At 45.3% G+C, this 23,544-nt stretch overlaps 1 protein-coding gene across 1 annotated transcript in view; it reads left to right on the top strand.

Moving 5' to 3' along the window:
- DGAT2 (diacylglycerol O-acyltransferase 2) overlaps positions 1 to 11,758 on the top strand; it is a 58,219-nt gene extending 46,461 nt beyond the window's left edge. Inside the window, exons 5-8 of the mRNA XM_081910022.1 lie at positions 6,008 to 6,212; positions 7,785 to 7,959; positions 10,907 to 11,109; positions 11,422 to 11,758. Coding sequence (XP_081766148.1) covers positions 6,008 to 6,212; positions 7,785 to 7,959; positions 10,907 to 11,109; positions 11,422 to 11,576 — 738 coding nt within the window. The 3' untranslated portion in view covers positions 11,577 to 11,758. The remainder of the gene's footprint in view (positions 1 to 6,007; positions 6,213 to 7,784; positions 7,960 to 10,906; positions 11,110 to 11,421) is intronic.
- The last annotated feature ends 11,786 nt before the right edge of the window (positions 11,759 to 23,544 follow it).

Raw genomic sequence — 23,544 nt, 5'->3', positions numbered from 1 at the left:
TGACACCTGGCTTGAGAGCAGTACATGTGAAAAGGATCTAGGAGTCTTGGTTGACCACAAACTTGACATGGTATCTGAAGAAGTGTGCATGCACACGAGAGCTCATACCAAGAACTAACTTAGTTGGTCTTTAAGGTGCTACTGGAAGGAATTTTTTTTGTTTTGACTATGGCAGACCAACACGGCTACCTATCTGTAATTGACATGAGCCAACAGTGTGACGCGGCAGCTAAAAAAGCCAATGCAATTCTGGGCTGCATCAATAGGAGTATAGCATCTAGATCAAGGGAAGTAATAGTGCTACTGTATTCTGCTCTGGTCAGACCTCACCTGGAGTACTGTGTCTAGTTCTGGGCACCACAGTTCAAGAAGGACACTGATAAACTGGAACGTGCCCAGAGGAGGGCAACCAAAATGGTCAAAGGCCTGGAAACGATGCCTTATGAGGAACGGCTAAGGGAGCTGGGCATGTTTAGCCTGGAGAAGAGGAGGTTAAGGGGTGATATGATAGCCATGTTCAAATATATAAAAGGATGTCACATAGAGGAGGGAGAAAGGTTGTTTTCTGCTGCTCCAGAGAAGTGGACACGGAGCAATGGATCCAAACTACAAGAAGATTCCACCTAAACATTAGGAAGAACTTCCTGACGGTAAGAGCTGTTTGACAGTGGAATTTGCTGCCAAGGAGTGTGGTGGAGTCTCCTTCTTTGGAGGTCTTTAAGCAGAGGCTTGACAACCATATGTCAGGAGTGCTCTGATGGTGTTTCCTGCTTGGCAGGGGGTTGGACTCGATGGCCCTGGTGGTCTCTTCCAACTCTATGATTCTATGATTCTATAAAATATCTCAAAAGAGAATGAGGCAGTGAGCGAGTTAGGTTCCTCCTGGTTGCCAGCCTTTCGTAGTCCGAGTTCTGTAGCTTTGTCAAGGGCCACTGAGGAATAGCCAATGGTGGTGTTCTCTAAGCCTTTTGCTTTCTAAAATGAGATATGGCTTACAAAAGTAGAATCAATTTACCATATTTTTCGCTCTATTGGACGCACCAGACCATAGGATGCACCGGACCATAGCAGGGGGAGAACAGGAAAAAAAATATTTTTTCCCTTGTTCTCCCCCTCTAAAACAAGGTGCGTTCTGTGCGTTCAAGGTGCGTTCACCCGAAGCTTTGGGTGCTGTAATGGTTATAGGGGTTCCTCGTGTGTAAGTTGCCGCCACTCCTGGCTAGGTTGCCTGGTTAAACCTTTTCTGTCTGGACAGCCCTTCACTCCGTGGCTGTTTCAGTCGCTGGCAGAATCCGTCAGTGGGCGTTTCTTGAACCTCTTCCAGTAAAGAAGTTCTTTGACGCCAAGTCTCCGCCTACTCTCCCTGCGCGGAAGTCTTCTGCGCAGGGTGGGTGTGGGCAGCGGAGGACCTGTGCTCTCCCTGCTGGTCTCCGGCGAGGAGTCCTGGAGCCCCCTCGCCGATTCCCCCATCTGCCCCCCTTTACCCCTGGTGTTACGCTGATTTCCTTCCCCAGCCGATGAGCTCCCTCTCTCCCTGCTGGGCCCTTCTCCGGCATCGCTTTGGAGCCTTGCCTCCACCTCTGGCTCCGATGGCAGTTCCCTGACAGGTTCCTTTCGACCTGCTCTTTGGCGCTGGCGGGGGGAAGCGCTGCTTTCCCCCACCGCCAGCCCCAAAGACCAGGTCGGGGAACAGCGGGAAGGCGGTGCTCTGCCTCCCCGCTGTCCCCCCAACTTGTGGGGCTGGCGGTGGAGAGAAGCGCTGCTTTCCCCACCGCCAGCCTCCAAATCAGATCGGGTTTGGAGGCTGCTATCCGCAAGCCTTGGGAGCCCGGCGGGAACTCCCGCCGAGCTCTCAAGGCTTGCGGATAGCTTCCTGAAGCCTGGAGAGTGAGAGGGGTCGGTGCACACCGACCCCTCTCGCTCTCCAGGCTTCAGCGAAAGCCTGTATTCGCTCCATAGGACGCACACGCATTTCCCCTTCATTTTTGGAGGGTGAAAAGTGCGTCCTATAGAGCGAAAAATACGGTACTCTGGAGAGTGGAAATGAACAACAGAGGAGACAGACAGCTGCACATGTTAACCTGAAACTTCACCCTAGAAATTGGGCTGTTTCTAGTGTCCTAAAAATGTATCCATTTCCCATATTCTCGTAAACTTGAGTCAGCACCTTGGAGTCTTGTTTGGAATGGTTTTACTTGTGTGATTATATACTGCCGTAACCTGCCATCGCAGCTTAGGTGAAGGACAGGGCGAGATCTCTTATAAATGAGTAACTAACTACAAGGTGATGCAATTTATTTCAAAATATTTTCAGTGCAAAGCCTCCGAAAGAGCTTCCGATAAAGACAACTAAAAACCAGTTAAACATTGATTTTGCGAAAAGCAAGCAAGTAAGCAAGAAATAAAGATCTTATTAACAACAACAGAAAATAATAATATTTCTATAGCACCCTTCATCCGAGGATCACAAGGCAGTTTACAATTTTTCAAAAAACCCCAAAACACACAGCATAGTAACAAATGAAAACATTATTCCCTCCTGGTTTAAAAGGCCATCGATTGTGGAATACCTTAGTGGAATATATGAAAAAGGATATAACGCAAAGCTGTGTGACAAAACCATGATAATTGAAATAGTATAATGAGAACGTTTTAAGTTTTAAGCAGAATTTTTTATTTGATGAACGTGATTTTGTATAATTTTTTGGTTTTTTTTCTTTTTCCTTTGTCTTTTCTTTCTTTTCTTTTTCATCTTTTTAACTTTTTTCTTATTCTTATGTCGTGATGTTTTTGCTTCTGTAGTGAATTTTTCTATACTTACCTTCGTTGTAAATGATCATTTACGTCTATATTTTAAATCAATAAAGATTCACCATGAAAAAATAGAATAAAATAAAAGGCCATAGATTGTTTAATTAGCCAAAGGCCTAGGAGAAGAATTTTTGTCTGGCGCCTGAAGATATGAAACTAAGGTGCCTTGGGGAGAGCATTAAAAAAATGAGGAGCCACCGCAGAGAAGGCCCTGTTCTTGTGTTACCACCCTCTGGACCTCTTGTGGTGGAGGCACCAAGAAGGGCCTTAGATGACAATCTCAGGGTCCGGGTAGGTTCATATAGAGAGAGGTGATCCTTAAGGTATTGCGGTCCTGAGCCATTTTATAGGTCAGAACCAGCACATTGAATTGGACCCGGAAACTTTTTCTTTCTTTTTTAAAAAAATAATTTTTATTGAATGATTTTATGTTACAAAAAACATTACAACCATACTACCACTAAATATAATTGATAGATAAAAATTACATACATCAATATTTAGTTTATTTGTTATTTACCGTCTTATTTGCTCTCAAACATTCCATAGAAAAACACACATATGTACAGACACACATACACACAAAATGATAATAATGAAAGTAAATATCCCCCCCCTTATTTTACAAAATCTTTTCTTCAGCTTTGACTTCCTATCAAGTCCCTTTGAGTATAATTTATCTTACAATCGAACGTACACCAAACAATAAACCTTTCTATATATATTTTCCAATGCGTTCTGAAAACATAATAAATTCCTAATTGTTGTCCACCTCCTTTTAATTCCTTTATCACTAGAATGCTAGCACAGAGTCAGAACTATGATTGTATTTTTGAACATATCTTCTATAACCATCCCATTTTCCCGCACATTTTTGCTTTGAGTTTCCTCTGAGTTTGCGAGTCAATTGAGCCGTCTCCACAAATTCCTGTAATTTGATTTGGAATTGGACCCGGAAACTAATTGGCAGCCGATGCAGTCGGGCCAGGATTGGTTATAATATGCTCAAACCTTCTTGACCAGCTTGGCTTCACAATTCTGCACCAGCTGAAGTTTCTAAACAGCCTTTAGAGGCAGCCCTAAGTATAACGTGTTGCAATAATCTAACCTCAAGGTTACCAGAGCATCCGTCAAGTTATGTTGTGTTACGCTTAACTTGCCGATTTTGATAGAAAAGGCTGTTAAAAGGCCCAGAACAAGACAGGCTGGTTTTTTTGCTTTCTTCAGACACGGTAAAAACACCTGACCCCATTCTCTGCCTGTAAATGCACAATAAATGCGGCTCTGATAACATTTCCTTGCCGTGGGATCACATTCATCCAGTGCTTTACCAACTGCACTGGCTCCCGGTGGAGTACAGGATCAGGTTTAAGGTGCTGGTTTTGACCTTTAAAGCCCTACACGGCCTAGGACCCTCGTACCTACGGGATCACCTCTCCTGGTATGCCCCACGGAGGACCTTAAGGTCCACAAATGACAACACTTTGGAAGTCCCAAGTTGCAAGGTGGTTAGATTGGTCTCAACTAGGGCCAGGGCCTTTTCAGTACTGGCCCCAACTTGGTGGAACGCTCTGTCTCATGAGACCAGGGCCCTGTAGGATTTGATTTCTTTCTGCAGGGCCTGCAAGACAGAGTTGTTCCACCTGGCCTTTGGCTTGGTGCCAATTTGATTCCCTCCCCCTCTTTCTTTTTCCTTTTTCCTCCTGTGATGAGGCTGCATTTTAATGTTTCAATATTAATTTTGTTTTTAAGTTGTATTCATTCAACTTGTTTTTATTATTGCTTGTTAGCCGCCCTGAGCCTGGCCTTGGCTGGGGAGGGCGGGGTATAAATAAAAATTATTATTATTATTATAAAAGGGCACATTCATGTAAAAACACGCTGATTCCTGGACCGTCCATGGGCCACATTTAGAAAGTGATTGGGCCAGATTTGGCCCCTGGGCCGTAGTTTGCCTACCCATGCATTACATGAATCTGCTGCCCAGGTTTTGCTTGTTGGGGAACTACAGCTGATCCTAACTCTGCCCAGGTGCGCATGGTTTCAAACAGCTGCGCCTTTTAAGAAACAGTCTTGAGTGTGTCTCTGAGCCTGTAATGCGAGAGAAGACCTTTATTGTATTTTTCTTGTGATGGAGAGCCTTTTGTTTTTCTTATGCAACAGCAAAGGAAAGAAGGCTGTTCAACCGGACGGGTTTTTTCCTCTTTTTGTTCTTACCTAGCTATCTGGAGACGGAACAGCAACGTGGGGCTTATGAATTCTTAGGGCACGTAAACTGAGCTGCTGTGGTCAAGATAAAGTTGCCATTCCAGAGCTAGACAAACTGCCAAGATATCTCTCTCTCTCTCTCTCCTCCATCTCAAGGGGGCAACTTTTCTCCCCATTTAGATGATTTTTTTTTTTTTAGATAAATTTATTGTCATTGTCCGTATATACACAGTATACACAACAACGAAAATCAAACACCCAAAGACCGGGTTCACATACACATTTGCACGTATCTCCAACACTCTCATCCTATTCAGACATAATCTATAAAACATAACATAATCCAGAATTTAAGTTGAAGTAGCTTGCATTTCTTCTGTTCCGGTGAAGTACCGTATTTTTCGCACCATAGGACGCACTTTTCCCCTCCTTAAAAGCAAGGGAAAATGTGTGTGTGTCCTATGGAGCGAATGCAGGGGGGAGGCAGGTGGGAAAAGCCCCCAAGAGCTGCACACAAGCTCCGTGCGCTCTTGCGGGCTTTTCCACAGGAGGGAGAAGGGACTGACTGGCCGCATCAGTCCCTTCTCCCACCTCCCAGAAAAGCCAGGAGAAGCCGCACTCTCTTTAAAGGAGTTGCTCGGCTTCTGCCGGTTTTGCGGGAGGTGGGTGAATCCCCACACCTCCCAGGGAAGCCAGGAAAGCCCTGCGCAACCCCTCCGGCAAGGAGAGGCTGCACGGGGCTAAAGGGGAAGCCAAAACAGCAAGCGGGATCCATCCTGCTCGCTGCCTTGGCTTGTGCCATAGCCGCACGCAACCCCTCCGGCAGGGAAAGGTTGTGCGCAGCCTGTACGCTGCTCTTTGGGGCTAGGGGGAATTTTTTTTTTTCTTGATTCCCCCCCCCCCCTAAAAACTGGGTGCGCCCTATGGTGCGAAAAATACGGTATCTTACATTCATTTTATCTCTCTGTCTCTCCACCTCCCTCCTCAGCTTGTAAAAACCCACAACTTGGCGGCGCACAGGAATTACATCTTCGGTTACCATCCGCACGGCATCATGGGGCTGGGCGCCTTCTGCAACTTTAGCACAGAAGCCACGGGCATGAGCCAGAAGTTTCCTGGGATTCGGCCGTACCTCGCGACGTTAGCCGGGAATTTCAGGATGCCCATTTTGAGGGACTACTTGATGTCTGGGGGTAAGGATTCGAAAACCTGCCAACACGGTGCCTTTTTAACACGGCAATAAGTCACGGGTGGCGCTGTGGTCTAAACCCCTGAGCCTCTTGGGCTTGCCGATCGGAAGGTCAGCGGTTCGAATCCCCATGACGGAGTGAGCTTCTGTTGCTCTGTCCCAGCTTCTGCCAACCTAGCAGTTCGAAAGCACACCAGTGCAAGTAGATAGATAGGTACCACTGCTGCAGGATGGTAAACAGCGTTTCCATGTGCTCTGGTTTCCATCACTGTGTTCCGTTGTGCTGGAAGGGGTTTAGTCCTACTTGCCACATGACCCAGAAAGCTGTCTGCGGACAAACGCCGGCTCCCTTGGCCAGAAAGCGAGATGAGCGCCGCAACCCCATAGTCACCTTTGACTGGACTTAGGGGTCCAGGGGTCCTTTACCTTTTACCAATGGAATGTGACTCAGTGGGAGAGCAATTTGCTTGGCATGCAAAAAGTCCCAGGTTCAATAGGGCTGGGGAGGATACCCTCTCTGAAACCCTGGAGAGCTGCTATCGGTCAGTACAGACAGTATTGATGTAGATGAACCCCAAGCTTCTTATCCCTGTTGCTTGGCTCATTTAAATGAAAATGCTCATTATCTGGGTTCATAGAAGCAGCAGCAACAACAACCACTTTATTATTTATACCCTGCCTATCTGACTGGGTTTCTCCAGCCACTCTGGGTGGCTTAAAGCAATATATAAAACATTGGTCCGCTCACGTGTACACATTTATTTATAAGAACGTTTCTATGTGGCCAAAGAAGGAAAAATAATCCAAGGCAGTTTGCAGCGAAAAAGAGCGCTGAAGCCACTGGTTTTTTTTTGTATTTCTCCTTCTGGTTTAGAAGAGGGCTGGATGTCTGTGTGTCTGTAAGATGGAGAAGATTCCCCCCCCCCCAATTTTTTAAATTTTTATTTTTTACCAACCACCAAAACACAAACAGTGAAACCCCCAGGCGGCTGATACATTGGGTATACAATATTCAATAATATACATATTCAATAATATTCAATAATAACATATTCAAATTAAGCATATGTACACTTCTATATTGAAGGAACGCGGGTGGTGCTGTGGGTTAAACCACAGAGCCTAGGACTTGCCAATCAGAAGGTCGGTGGTTCAAATCCCTGCGACGGGGTGAGCTCCCGTTGCTCAGTCCCTGCTCCTGCCAACCTAGCAGTTCGAAAGCATGTCAAAATGCAAGTAGATAAATAGGTACCACTCCGGCGGGAAGGTAAACGGCGTTTCCGTGCGCTGCTCTGGTTCGCCAGAAGCGTCTTAGTCATGCTGGCCACATGACCCGGAAGCTGTACGCCGGCTCCCTCAGCCAGTAAAGCGAGATGAGCTTTCAAACTGCTAGGTTGGCAGGAGCAGGGACCGAGCAACTGGAGCTCACCCTGTCGCGGGGTTTTGAACCGCCGACCTTCTAATCGGCAAGTCCTAAGCTCTGTGGTTTAACCCACAGCGCCACCCCTACGGTCCCTTCTACAATTCTACGATTCTCCCATTTGTCTGAAATTTTTCTCTCTCTCCAAACGTCCAGGTATTTGCCCTGTGAACCGGGACACCATAGACTACATCCTTTCCAAGAATGGGAGTGGCAACGCCATTGTGATTGTGGTGGGGGGCGCTGCCGAGTCCCTGAACTGCGCCCCCGGCAAAAACTCAGTGACCTTGAGGCATCGGAAGGGCTTTGTGAAGCTTGCATTGCGCCACGGGTAAGCAGGCGAGAGAAACAACCTTAATCTTTCATATATAATTTTTATTAGTTTTTTTCCCACATATCCTTTTCAACAGTAATTAAACATACTTTTACATCTTATTCAAATTTTTGACTTCCATCAATCCTGTCTGAAAATCTTCCAGTCTAATCTCTCAGTATGCATTTCTTATCTTCCCTATTACATTTCAAACTCATAACCAATCTCTCTCTCTTTTTCTACTTTTTAACACTTCGTATATTTCTCCTTACAAAGCGTAATTTGTTGATTACAGTTGCTCTTCAAATAATTCATATACTTCTTCCAATCTTCTGTAAATCTCTGGTCCTGCAGGTTTCGAATCCTTCCTGTCATTTTGTCCAATTCTGCCTAATCCATTTCGTCTGCCATTCTTCTTTCGTCGGAATTTCTTCTTGTTTCCATTTCTGGGATAACAATACTCTTGCCGCAGTTGTTGCATATAAAAACAATTTAACATCTTGCCTATTAATGTCCTGACCTAGAATACCAAGTAAAAATGCTTCTGGTTTTTTTTTTAAATGTATATTTCAACAGCTTTTTCATCTCATTATATATCATTTCCCAGAAGTTCTTTCCTTTTTTTACATTCCCACCGCATATGATAAAATGTTCCTTCTTTTTCTTTACATTTCCAACATTATTTGTCTTATATGTGTTAGCTAATTTATCTGGTGTAATATACCATCTATACATCATTTTCATCATATTCTCTCTCAAAGCATTCTAGGCTGTAAAATTTCTCCTTTCATTCCACAACCTTTCCCATTTTTCAAGCTGTATATTATATCCAAAGTCTTTTGCCCAATGTATCATTACCAATTTCACTTCCTCATCTTTCATTGTGATCAGTAGGTACGCAATTCCTTCTCAATTCATATTGTGTTATTGTATGCCCTGTTATTTTTATTGATTGTAGTTTAGAAATCATTTACTGTAATTGTTAGAAGAGTGGATTTAATTATTATTTGCCGATATTTAATTTGATTGCATACTCTTATAGATAGAGATAATTTATTACGGTCGGAGACCAGCTTATAAAACACACTTGGGGGTACAATCCCAGAAGGAAAACAAACATTTAAAACAATGTACAGCAATAAATTTAAAATTTATAAATGTGATAAACGTATAGGCACTTAAATAAAAATAAATAAAGTGCTTAAAGTTTTAAGCGTACTATTATATCTGAATGGATTATTGAATATTACTTTATTTTTATTTATTTTTTTAAAAAACATTTTTATTTGATCTTACCAATACAAAGTTATAAAAATCCAAATATATACCAGTATACATACAGAGATTTCTCCAAATCTCAGGATTCCACCCCCTCCATGGGGTCCCATTTAAAACTGCATCTTCTTCCAAACTCTAACTTTTATATCAGTCCATATTATCCATGGTAATTGTGATGCTACAAGTGAAATCAAAATCCTGCCATCTGCTTACAGTAGTCTCTTAGATAACTTATTACTTTGTTTTAAAGTTATGTTCTTATTTTGGCATTTTTGTATTGGATCAGAATGTTAAAAAGGTGTGCGATCTCTGCTGTTTCTTCAGCTTGCCTTGAGTATAGCAATATAAAAAGGAGGTATACACAAACTAAAACTGAAATGAAATGACGTGAAATGCTTATTCCGCTGATAGAGCATGCAAAAACAAAACAAAAAGGGGATACCATTTTCACCAGGGTGGATAAAAATCAATGATTTTTAAAAAATAAATAATCAGATTTTTAAAAAATTTAAATCGGACTTTAAAAAAAAAATTGAATTTTTAACATAAAATGCTTTTGGAGGGAAAATCTTTCTAAAGATAGTTTTCTATTTAAGTTACATTATATTCCAAAGGCAATCCATCAGGAAATAAGGATTTGTTTTAAGTTTTTCATGTGTGCTGAAACTCAGTCTAAGTTTTTTTTTTAATCGTTTAATCAGTTAACAAACATGGATACATATGCTATAATGTTATCGTTTTAGTTAAGTAAATTGTTTAAATTGTTATTGAGGAAATGATTATTTTTCTCCTTCCAATAGGGAACAGCAGAAAGGTTGTCCAAATATAAGCAGTTAGCTTACTAAACCTCACCATAATTTCATAATTATCTGTCTCTGTGTATTTCTAACAGTGTAACCAATCAGTAATTTTTGATTATAACTGTGAAAACTGTTCTGAAAATTTGTTATTCCAAAAACGAAACTTTCATCTGGTTTGTAAATATTAAGGTTATACCAGCAAGGAACGAGTCTTTCTGTAAAAAATTAAATTAAATTAAATTAAATCAAGTCTTACTGACTAGTAATTTAAATCGGTTTGATTTAAATCAACTCCTTCTCCTGGGTATGGTTAGCCATGTGGTGTTAAAGAAGGATAGAACTTTGTTTCTGTATGCTACAACAGCTGCAAGGATTCTTATTGCAAAGTATTGGAAGACACCCGATCTACCTACCTTGGAAGAATGGCAGATGAAAATGACAGACTACATGGGACTGGCGGAGATGACGGGCAGAATCCGCGACCAGGAGAAGGAGACAGTGGAAGAAGATTGGAAGAAATTCAAAATCTATCTTAATAAATATTATAAGATTGATGAATGTTAGATAGACAGGGGTCTTAAAAATATTGTGGCTTTTTCAGAGACCTTGATTGAGGAAAGGAATGGATTTATTGAAAAATTTGCGGAAATATGGGAATGGATTTGCTGACAGGATAATTAAATTAGAAAACAGAATGGGGAGGTATGAGGAAGTCGGGAAAAATAGGTTGAGAAAATAAGAATGGAAATTATACTTGTTGTTGTTTGTTTGTTTTTGTTTTGTTTTGTATTTGTATGTTTATAATGGAAAATTTAATAAATATTATTAAAAATAAATAAAAAATGATTTAAATGAACGCCACCCTGATTTTCACACCTCTCTTCCAGAGCGGATTTGGTTCCCGTGTACTCCTTTGGCGAGAACGAAGTCTACAAGCAGGTCATCTTTGAGGAGGGGTCGTGGGGGCGCTGGGTGCAGAAGAAGTTCCAGAAGTACATTGGCGTGGCCCCTTGCGTTTTCCACGGACAAGGACTTTTCTCCCCCAACAGCTGGGGGCTGCTGCCATATCCCAAGCCCATCACCACAGTCGGTAAGGATCGCAGTCGACGGAAGGAAACGTACACAACACAATTTTTATTTATACCCCGCCCTTCCTGGTTCAGAAAACCGGGCTCAGGGTGACTAACAACAAATTTAAAACTCTTAACTGATGCAACAAAAAACAGCATAAAATACATTATAATAACAAGAAATTCAGAATTCAAAAATCAATTTAGGGGGAGAAATCTATCCAGTAAACATTAGATGATCACCAGGGCTAGCTGGCTAAATTAGTCTAATCTAGTCCAACCCCTTGCAATGCTCCTTAACCTTTATTTTGTTTCCCCTTTTTCCATTTCAGTCGGGGAGCCCATCACCGTTCCCAAAGTCGATAACCCGAGCCAGAAGGAAGTAGACTTTTATCACAGCCTCTACATCAGCTCTCTGATCAGACTCTTTGACAAGTACAAGACGAAATTTGGCCTGCCGGAGACAGAGATCTTGGAAGTCAACTGACCGCCACGGGGAGCGAACCGGGTGCTTTCGCTCCTGCGCGCTTTTTCTGGCAGCGAGTCGCTTGGCAAACGCAGCCTCAAAAGACAATTCTCTGCCGGAGCCCAAGTGGTTTTCTGTGTGTGTTCTGGTCTGCGAATCGGGGAGGTGTGAGCTTTAAAAAGGATAAAAGGAAAAAAAAAGTTGTCTAACTATCAAAGCTTTAGACCTCGCTAGAAACCATTGTATTTTTCTCTTTGGGACAGATCCGCCCAGCTCCAGCAATGGGACTCGGTTTTTAAGTTCTCCCCGAGGGAAGACGCTTGTTTTGCCTTTTGTTAGACTTGGACATTGGAAGCTGCCCCAAGTCGCCTCAAGCTATGAGCCCATGTAGCTCAGCCCCGACTGCTCTTTGCTGACATGTCTCTGAAAGCAGAGAATTCCTTATTAATTGGAGATCACCAGAGATTTAAGTTAGAGTTAGCAAGGCGTGTGTGCTCTGCTGTAGAGCCTGGCTGCCTCCAAAGTTTCGCTGCTCGCAAAACCAAAAGACAGGGCGGGCGCAAAGCACTTATTTTTGGGTTTCCCCCGGCCCTGAATTCTAACGCTGCCTCCTACTGGTGGCACCGCACAATGCAGGAATAGCGTCCCAGGGGATTGGAAGAATCAGAGAACTGTAGAGCTGGGACCACGAGAGTCTTTTGCCCAATGGGGGTCTCAAACCTGCAACCTTGAGGTTAAGAGACTCGTGCTGTCAGCAGAGCTACGCATCTAATGTAGCAAGTGTGAACTGACCGCTGCCTCATTGGCACGCTGAAAGAATATTGCTGCCTTCGGTGGCCATGTGGGTTGTCTGTGGAGCTAGACCGGCCCTCCAGGCCGAGGACTCTGTGCCCCTGTTTAACCCCCACCCTGTGTGTGATTTTGTGCAAGCCGATGATGGTCTTGTCCACACTGCTGCACTGTTGAAAGCAAGTGGGCAAAAGTCGTTTTCCATTCGCCCCACGAAAAAGCCTTCTTTGCCTCTGAATCAGAACCAACAACAATCTGTAGAAATTGTTGACATTGGACCTTAGGTAAAGGTAAAGGTACCCCTGCCCGTACGGGCCAGTCGTATCCGACTCTAGGGTTGTGCGCTCATCTCAAGAGGCCGGGGGCCAGTGCTGTCCGGAGACACTTCTGGGTCACGTGGCCAGCGTGATGAAGCTGCTCTGGCGAGCCTGCACCAGCGCAGCACACGGAAACGCCGTTTACCTTCCCACTGTACCTATTTATCTACTTGCACTTAAGAGTGCTTTCGAACTGCTAGGTGGGCAGGAGCTGGGACCGAAAGACGGGAACTCATCCCGCCCCGGGGATTCGAACCACCGACCATGCGATCGGCAATTCCTAGGCACTGAGGTTTTACCCACAGCGCCACCCGCATCCCTCTAGAGATTGGCCCTGATGCAGTGGTAAATGGAGGGTTTCTCCTGGGGGATAGCAGGAGCACGAAGGAGCTCTGTGCGTTGCACGATCTTTTCCTTCGTGCTGATTTTTAACAGCAGATGGGAAGATGGACCAAAGGGGTTAGGAACAAAGGGGAGGGAGCAAGAGTGTTTTGGGAAGCACGGGCCGTTTCTGGATTCTGAATCGCCCATTGCAAGGTTTGCTGTTTCAGCTGGAGAAAGCTAGTTCTCAGTATTCCATAGAAAAGACGGACATTGCACGGACAGCTCCCTCTGATTCCTGGTTTTGCAAACCCCAGAGTCCACATTTGTTTGTTCTGCAAACCACACTCATTTCTGGGTTTTTCTGTCCTTTGCCACTGGTGCTGTAGCAACTCCTATTGCTACATTACTGATTCCCCCCCCCCCCAACATATGTTTTGTAGCACAAGAGGGTATCTGGTTGAGAAAGTCCCTCCCTGAAAGCACAGACAATGCAAATTCGGAGTCTTTTGTCCCATTTCACCTCCATTTATACCTTGTTGTGTAAATGAAGCTGGGAACCAATGACCTTCTCTGAAAAAGGACCTTGCTGGTCCCCACAAATCTCCTTTCTTTGGCTCTTCTCGTGTTGACTTTCCTGGCGTCCTTCAGTGGAGATCTGGCCCTTTTTAAAGACGGCACACTCCTTTGTGTGCCTCCCAAAGAAATGCTGGAAAAGCCAGCGATATTTTCAAGCAAAACCCAAGAACCGGCAACTGGCAGGCGCAACTTTTGTGCTTGTAAAAAAAGGAAAGGGACCCCTGAGAGTTAAATCCAGTTGTGGATGACTCTGGGGTTGCGGTGCTCATCTCGCTTTACTGGCCAAAGGAGCCGGCGTACAGCTTCCGGCTCATGTGGCCAGCATAACTAAGCCGCTTCTGGCAACCAGAGCAGCGCACAGAAACGCTGTTTACCTTCCCGCCGGAACGGTACCTATTTATCTACTTGCAAACTGCTAGGTTGGCAGGAGCTGGGACTGAGCAATGGGAGCTTACCCCATGGCGGGGATTCGAACCACCGACCTTCTGATCGGCAGGTCCTAGGCTCTGTGGTTTAGACCACAGCACCACCCGCGTCCCTTTGTGCTTATAACGAGCCACAATTACGTTACGCTTTGTGTGTGTGTTTGTGCGCGCGCATGTGTGTATGAGAGAATAACTGGGTTGCGAACTTCTTTTCCTACAGTGAAGCTACAGGGAGCCAGTGTGGTGTAGTGGTTAAGAGCATTAGTCTCGTAATCTGGTGAACGGGATTCGCTTCCCCGCTCCTCCACATGCAGCTGCTGGGTGACCTTGGGCTAATCACACTTCTCTGAAATCTCTCAGCCCCACTCACCTCACAGAGTGTTTGTTGTCGGGGAAGAAGGGAAAGGAGAATGTTGGCTGCTTTGAGACGCCTTAGGGTAGTGATAAAGCGGGATATCAAATCCAAACTCTTCTTCTTCTTCCTGTGCTTTTAACATGTACAGGAGTGGGAGAAAACCACGAGGCTTAGCTTTTCCCTGTTATTGGAGCGCCTAAAAGGGGAAATCCGCCTTCCACCTCTTTGTCCGTTCCCCATCCCAGGGGCCAAGTGCATGCGGCCCTTAAGGCTCCTCTGTTTGGCCCCTAAGACTCCCCCCAGGCTGTAGCTGCTCTGCAACCCTACCTCTTACTTTCACCCTCCTCCAGTTGCCTGACTGGAGTGCGGATCCTTGACCTCTGATAATACCCCTTGCTTGTCTCGATGGAGAAATGTGTGTGTGTGTGTGTGTGTGTGTGTGTGTGTCTAGAAACAAGCCTACACTGCAAAGGTAAAATTCAGATTTGTTGCTGTGTCCGCAGTTGCCTCTGGACCTGGCCATCACTGGCATAATACGGGAGCAGCTCCCTCCAGTTCCACAGGCTGTGAAACAGGTTCCCCAGTCCCTGATTTCAAGCTCGCCCTGTCCTTTCTAGCCTTATTTCATCACCCAAAGGCTTTCCTTTCCCCTCCAAAGACTCAGCTCCCCAAAGGTTCTCTGCTCTCTTAAATTATTCCGCCCTTCCTCTTCGGCTACCCCATTCAAAATCCCTCCCAAGAACACACCTATTCTGTGAATCCTTTAGACCAGGGATGGGAGACCTGAATGCTGGACTCCATCTCTCATCTGCCCCAGCCAACATTGTCAAAAATCAGGGATGGGGGGGCACTGCAGTCCAGCAGCATTTGGAGCAGGGGTCAGCAAACTTTTTCAGCAGGGGGCCGGTCCACTGTCCCTCAGACCTTATGGGGGGCCGGACTATATTTTGGAAAGAAAAAAAATGAACGAATTCCTATGCCCCACAAATCACCCAGAGATGCATTTTAAATAAAAGGACACATTTTACTCGTGTAAAAACATGCTGATTCCCGGACCGTCCGTGGGCCGGATTTAGAAGGCGCCTGGGCCGGATCCGGCCCCTGGGCCTTAGTTTGCCTACCCATGATTTGAAGAGTCCTCCGCAGCTGAAACAAAAAGATATATTTGCTCATCCCACCTTGCCTCCCACTCTTTCTCCTCCCTCTTTTCCTAGGGTCTCCTCCACTGCCCCAAGGTCCACTGCCCCAAGATAGAAAAGTGCTTTTTGAGAGAGATAAATGCATATTTACAAAAGTTGATTTCCAATGTTGGGCCAAACGAGTAAGATTCAAAAACTAGATATACAGCAGAAAGTTCTCAAACCCCCAAATTAACTACTTGTGGTTTTTGTTTTTTACCTTCTTCCAGATATCAATTTAAAGCACATTTATGCCACTTTTAACAGTTACGGCTCTACACCCCCCAAGGAATCCTGGAAACAGTAGCAGACCCAACAGCCTTCTCAATTTCCAGCACGCTGAGCAAACTCTAGTTCCCAGGTTTCTTTGAGGGGAGCCATGTGCGGACTTGGAAAATTCTCTGGGGCAGAAAACATGTTCCTTTGGGCTCGTGTTCCTTTGCAAAGGTCCTTTCACATTGTTGGGCCTGTGTTTATATAACTTAAGCTGTTTCTCCCTAGCCGCGCACCCATTGAAAGCATAGGAATTCTGTTGGTGACCCAGAAACGGAAAAGAGAAGAGTTTAAATGCAGCAGGAACCCTCGAAGATGAAACACTTTTTGGCAAAACGTCGCACCTGTAAACTCTGAGGATTTCTCTGGCTTTTGAAGAACGTGATAATTATTATTCAATTCAGTGATGAATGTATATAAAGTAGCTCTTATGCACAAAGTATTGACTGTTTTTAAACGTTTACATGGATGTTGGCTGATGCTTCGTAGAGAAATGTATTCAGAGCCCCATGTCTGCATACATATATATTAAATATATACACATATATTTAAGCGTATTGCACTATTGCATGTGTAACCTGCCGCCTTCAATTGTTTTAATCACTGAGAACGATCGAAGCTCTTAAAATGTGCCTTTGGGTAACGTGGAAAACGGGGGCTTCGGTTCCCGAGTTCTTGTTCCCCTGTGATCCTGAACATGTATAGAGGACAAAAATGCTCAATTCTTTGGGCATTTTGTGGAAATACTGTACATTATTAAAAAAAAAAAGATTTTTTGTACAAATTTATAGAAATAAATGTAACCAAGAAAAAAAACCGCTGGCTTTTTGTGTGTTCACTGTGCCTTGTTCCAGATGTGTTTGGTGCTACACGGAAAAATTGTGCCATTATTTAAAAAAACCAAAACATTTCCTGTGAAGCACCTCAAAGCAATTGAAGAATAAACCCACTGACACTGAAAACTGGCATAAAACAATTTCATATATGAGGACCTTTTCAAATCCAATAGAGAGACTGGCGGGGATTAAAAAAACAAAACCCTCCACTTAAAAGGCCTGTTGGAAAAGGAAAGGGAATAGAGAGAGGGCCTGACTGCATCAGAAGGTAAAGGGTAAAGGGACCCCTGACCATTAGGTCCAGTCGTGGCCGACTCTGAGGCTGCGGCGCTCATCTTGCTTTATTGGCCAAGGGAGCCGGCGTACAGCTTCCGGGTCATGTGGCCAGCAGGACTAAGCCACTTCTGGTGAACCAGAGCAGTGCACGGAAACGCCGTTTACCTTCCTGCTGGAGCGTTACCTATTTATCTACTTGCACTGGTGTGCTTTCGAACTGCTAGGTTGGCAGGAGCAGGGACTGAGCAACGGGACCTCACTCCTTCATGGGGATTCGAACCGCCGACCTTCTGATCGGCAAGTCCTAGGCTCTGTGGTTTAACCCACAGCGCCACCCGCGTCCCTCATCAGAAGGTAAGTGCTGCAATGTTAAGGCAATTTCTGACATCATGTGGAATGGACCTTCCAAGAAGATTGTTTTTGCAGGATAAGGAGGGAAGATGAGCCTGCTGGATCCAGCCACTGGCCCACCTAGCCCTGTTCTCACAGTGGCCAACCAGATGCCCCAACGAGAAGCCCACGGGCATGACCTGAGTGCAGAAGCAATCTCCACCCCTGTGCAGCTGTTCTCCAGAAGCATGGTGCCTCTGTTTGGAGGCAGAACTTAACCATCACGGGCAAATAGGCATTGAGAGCATTTTCCACAAATTTGTCTCTTCCCCCTTTGAAGTATCCAAGCTGCAATCGATTGATCAATTCTATTTCTATGCCGCTTTTTATTCCAATAAATCCCAAAGTGGCTTACAAACAAAAGATTTAAATAACATAACGGAACATCACAAATACAGTGGACGCTTGGGTTGCGAACGTGATCCGTGTGGATGCGCGTTCGCAACCCGCAGCGGCATGTCTGCACACGCGCAGGTTGCGATTTGGCGCTTCTGCGCATGCGCGACCTCTGAAACCCGGAAGTAACCCGGTTCCGGTACTTTCGGGTTTTGGAGCGTCCGTAACCTGAAAAAACGCAAGCTGAAGTGTCTGTAACCCGAGGTATGACTGTACAGTGGTACCTCGGGTTACATACGCTTCAGGTTACATATGCTTCAGGTTACAGACTCTGCTAACCCAGAAATAGTACCTCGGGTTAAGAACTTTGCTTCAGAATGAGAACAGAAATCATGCTCTGGCAGCAGCAGGAGGCCCCATTAGCTAAAGTGCTGCTTCAGGTTAAGAACAGTTTCAGGTTAAGAACAGACCTCGGGAACGAATTAAGTACATAACCAGAGGTACCACTGTACAGCACAAATCGTATAGAATGCTTAACACATAATCAGTAAAACAATCCCAAATCCCAAATAAAACTATTACCATTTTCGTAACACTATTAACAAAGCAACTGAAAAATAAGCTGAACATCACAGTTACACCAAAATTCGTAGGATTCACAAAGCACGACAGCATTCATATCTATAAAACAACATTAACAAAATAGCAACAAGACAAACAAAGCCCTGCTGAATTTGTACAGGTGCTCTCCAATCTGCCATGACTCACAAACTTTCATTCTATTCAACACATCAAAATACACCTGCGCATCACCCTCTTGGCAGCAACTCCCTTCTGAAGGATCCTTGCGATGGAGGTGGTCAGCGCAAAGACGCTCAAACACAACTTTTTATTCAGATCAGTTTTTTGCAAGGTCAGCAGCGTGTAGCTGAGGGAGAAGAGACTGCAAATGTGTTGGCCTGGGGAGCTCGCCGTGATTTAGTAGAAGGAGCTAAAACTGAGATGCGTTTGCGCTGAAGACAGCTTCTTAAATAAGAGACACAACACCGTATAAGCAGCTGCTGCCCTCAGGCGGCTTGCTCCATGCAATGCCACAACAGGAACTTTTATTCATTCATTAGATTTACACATCAGTAAGGACAAGAAAAGGTTTTGCGGGCCCTTCAATAGCATATTTATTACAGCATAAACCAGGGGTCATGGGACGCGGGTGGCGCTGTGGGTAAAACCTCAGTGCCTAGGACTTGCTGATCGTAAGGTCTGTGGTTCAAATCCCCGCGGTGGGGTGAGCTCCCGTTGTTCAGTCCCAGCTCCTGCCCACCTAGCAGTTCGAAAGCACCCTTAAGTGCAAGTAGATAAATAGCGGGAAGGTAAACGGCATTTCCGTGTGCGGCGCTGGTGTTGGCTCGCCAGATGCAGCTTCGTCACGCTGGCCATGTGACCCGGAAGTGTCTTCGGACGGCGCCGGCTCTCGGCCTCTGGAGCGAGATGAGTGCGCAACCCTAGAGTCGGTCACGACTCGCCCGTACGGGCAGGGGTACCTTTACCTTTAAACCAGGGGTCAGCAAACGTTTTCAGCAGGGTGCCAGTCCACTGTCCCTCAGACCTTGTGGGGGGCCGGGCTATATTTTGGGGGAAAATATGAATGAATTCCTATGCCCCACAAATCACCCAGAGATGCATTTTAAATAAAAGGACACATTCTACTCATGTAAAAACACGCTGATTCCCGGACCGTCCATGGGCCGGATTGAGAAGGCGATTGGGCCGGATCCAGCCCCCGGGCCTTAGTTTGCCTACCCATGACATTAAACCTTTGCTGACTTTGGTCTGCTTTTTCTAAGCATATGCCAATGAAAACTGGCTGCACCCTCAGAAATTTATATTCCATACACGGGACGGGAGGAGCTTTTCGGTCTCATGGCCACATTCCCTTCCACATAATCTTACAGGGGCCACACTGGAGTGGGTGGCTCCTGAGGCAAAAGTGGGCAAGCCATGAGCATTCATTGTAGCTTGTTATTATTATAGTAAAAAGGTAAAGTCCAGTCAAAGGAGACTATGGGGTTGTGGCACTCATCTCGTTTTCAGGCCAAGGGAGCCGGTGTTTGTCCACAGACAGCTTTCTGGGTCATGTGGCTAGCAGAACTAAACTGCTTCTGGCGCAATGGGACACTGTGACAGAAACCAGAGCGCACAGAAATGCTGTTTACCTTCTTGCCACAGTGGTACCTATCTACTTGCACTGGCGTGCTTTCAAACTGCTAGGTTGGCAGGAGTTGGGACAGAGCAACAGAAGCTCACCCTGTTGCAGGGATTCAAACCGCCGACCTTCCGATCAGCAAAGCCCAAGAGGCTCAGTGGTTTAGACCACAGCACCACTCTAGGTGGGTCATTATTATAGTATGGGCAAGATGGCAGGGTGGGAGCAGGAATGGGAGTCCGGAGGAAGCCAAGGGTGCAAAGGATAGCGAGCCCGGAATCAAGAAGCCAAGGGTCTGAAGATCAGGAAGCAAGGAGCCAAGGCAGGGAATGTGTTGCTATGGCCAAGAGCCAAAGGGAAATGCTGACCTTATATCCCTTCCCGGCTCTTGCCACCAGGTGCTGTGAGTTACCAAGGGGCCTCACCTGTGTGGCCACGCCTTGCCTCTCCAGAACAAAGGCCCCAGTCCTGCGAAGCCCTACCGGTCACAGGGCCTGGCACCTGCATGCACTTCTGACACAGCCTCCTCGTCGCAAGGCACATGATCTCCACCAAAGAAGTTCAACAACTCTGGCTCCCCACAAAAAGCTGAACAACTTTGGCTCCCCCCCCCCAAATAAATATGAGGGGCAGATGGGGCTTGTCCACCTGGGAAGGTAGCCCATCTAGGAGAAGGAAAGCTCCGATCCTAAACCACCTCTGCCCTGCTTGCCCCCCCCCCATTTTTTTTTGCTTGGCTGCGGCACATCCTTGAACCCTGATCATTCCTCTGGCTTGTCTGGATGGTGCATAGGGAGGAGTGTGTAGGATCCATTCAACTGTCCAAAGGTAAAATATACATGTGTGCCATTTTTGCCTTTGGCAGTCCATTGCTGCTATGATTGACCAGAAAGGAATGCAGTCCTCAGGCTGAAAAAGGTTCTGCACACCTGTTGTAGAAGATGCTGGCACATGAACCATTAACCTTGGAGCATCCCTCTTGGGGTGGAAGAGACGAGGATGTGCCAAAGCCCTCAGCATACATGGAGCCAGGATGCTGAAGGACAACATCATACCTCCAGAGAAATGTAGGTATGACCTTATTATTCCCTGACCTTATCCACCCCCTTCCAGTAGAGCCGACAGGTAAATTTCCAGCTGAATAGTGGGTTTTATTAGGTAGTTGAGGGAATATAATTAACTGTATTTTATCCCCCTGCAGACCAACGTGTGTGGGAGCAAGGAAAAAACGCCTGCAAGCCTTTTGCAGAGTGCAGGGCTTTTGCAGACAGCAAACGGCTCCCTTGCTAGGAGGATTGCGTTGAATCCCTCGCGTCAACTCCGTCAACTCCGAAGACTTAAGCCTGCTAAGCTCATACTCTCAGATGCTTGGAAGCCAAGTGATTAATGTGAACAAAAGACGTGAAAACAGATGAGCGCTGCTTGTTTCGACCTCCAGAGCACAAAATGGCTTGCCCTCCCAGTCCCAGTTGCTTTGATTGCAGGTGCAGGATTCTCCGAAGGAGGAAAGAGCTGCTATGCTCATGCCTTGCTTGGGTTTACTGTCGTGGGAAACAAGATGGTGCTGTAGATGGGCTTCTGGCCCAATGCGCCAGATATCCTCTTATGAAGGGTGGTTGTGTTGGAAATTCAAGCCCTTCTCAGGAGAAGCTGGCAGCAGTCCCAGGCACCCGGCTTGATTCCCTGTTGACCTCCCTGACTGCATTCCCCAGCAGACGCAGGCAAGGTCTTGATCGGCGATTCTTCTCAAACGTGAGAAGAACACACCCCTCTTTCCTGCCTCCCCCAGGCAGGGGAAAGAGATAGACAGAAACGTATTTACATGCTTTTATTTCTGTCTTTGCAGCGTTACAAAAAACATGACTGCTCTCTTCAAATTCCAGCAGTGTTGTTACAAGAACTTCCTGTACATCCTGTACAGCTCATATTACACTCTGAGGTAATTCCGGTGCTGCGCACTGTGAAATGACTGCCCCTCTGTTCCCACAGCAGTCCCAACATTCCCATCATGTTTACACTTCAAGCTAGGACTTTGCAGCAGCATTGCTTCATCATCGTAACAGGTTGCTGCTCTTATAGACCCAGGCTGGATGCCAGACACATCAAAGAAGCGTTTCAGTTAATCTAAGGTTATCAGATTTTTTCCAATGAATCCGGGGACACTTTTCAACTTCCTAATAAATAGATGGATTTTGTCAGGGGACTGATTTGTAAATCCAAGGACTGTCCCTGGGAAACGGGGAAGTCTGGCCACCTTAGGTTAATCGTATTGCAAAATTTGTAAGAAAAACCAGGTTGGCAAAAACGGACTCCACAGCGCCATCTGGTGTCACAGTGTTAGAATCCATAAACAATGCATATAAAGTGATTTTTCTTTGCCCATGTAGCTGACACAGCCTCTCAAGGTTTTAACAGCAGTCTGAAAGGGAGTGGGAGACCAAGAGCATGTTTACCCCATAGAGCTCCATACCGAATGTTGCATAACTGTCTGTCAAGCTCCAGATAGGTAGCCGTGTTGGTCTGCCATAGTCAAAACAAAAAAAATTCCTTCCAGTAGCACCTTAAAGACCAACTAAGTTAGTTCTTGGTATGAGCTTTCGTGTGCATGCACACTTCTTCAGATAGGTTGGTCTTTAAGGTGCTACTGGAAGGAATTTTTTTTGTTTTGTCTGTCAAGCAGCATGTAAAAGGGGCACAGGGAACACATGCCCTATTTTTTCAGGGCCCTCCTAGGAGGCCAAGCTAGAAAATGGGAACATGTCACGGCGGCTACATGGAAACGCCAGCTTCAGTCCCTGCTCATTAAAAACACATTCCAACATTAAAAACACATTGCAGAACATTGGTGATAAAAAACATAATTAAAAAGCATGCTGACAAACCTGCAAAGTGTCCCAATTTTCCAAGGACAGTCTTGGATTTACAGAAGCCATCCTGGTTTCTGATTTCATCCCAGAATGTCCCGCTTTTCCTTACGACGTCCCTATTTTCACTGGAGAAATGTTGGATGGTATGGAGTTATGCGATCCTTGAGCCAAGGAGAAAAGTAACTACAGTGGTACCTCAGGTTACATATGCTTCAGGTTACATATGCTTCAGGTTACAGACTCCGCTAACCCAGAAATAGTGCTTCAGGTTAAGAACTTTGCTTCAGGATGAGAACAGAAATCATGCTCCAGCGGCACAGCGGCAGCAGGAGGCCCCATTAGCTAAAGTGGTGCTTCAGGTTAAGAACAGTTTCAGACCTCTGGAACAAATTAAGTACTTAACCCGAGGTACCACTGTATACAATTTTTAGAAGACATCTGAAGACAGCCCTATATGGAGGGTTTCTTTTTTTTGGGGAAAATGTTTTAATGTTTGAGTATGCTTTTATATATTTTGGAAGCTGCCCAGTGTGGCTGGGACAACCCAATCAGATGAGGGATATAAATAATAAAATTATGGTTGTGGTTATGATATGGAATAGGACATCCCTATATTCATCGGATAAATTTTGGAGGGTATATACCGTATTGAGAGACAGCCTAATATTAAAATAGTCACCATAATACCAGTCACCACCCACTCACTTTCACAGGAGGTGTGCTGTCAAGCTGAAAGGTGAGATATGCATAAAGAAAGAAATGTGGTACTGTATAATAATAACACATGCAAATAATAATATTTATTGACATGATTTTTAAATCCACAATTTATAAGGGGAGCTCC

The sequence above is a fragment of the Podarcis melisellensis genome (assembly GCF_964234715.1).
Source record: "Podarcis melisellensis genome assembly, chromosome: 4".
In the NCBI taxonomy this organism is placed as follows: Eukaryota; Metazoa; Chordata; class Lepidosauria; order Squamata; family Lacertidae; genus Podarcis; species Podarcis melisellensis.
Note: the sequence above shows the minus strand (reverse complement) of the source record. Positions and strands in the feature narration are given on the sequence as shown.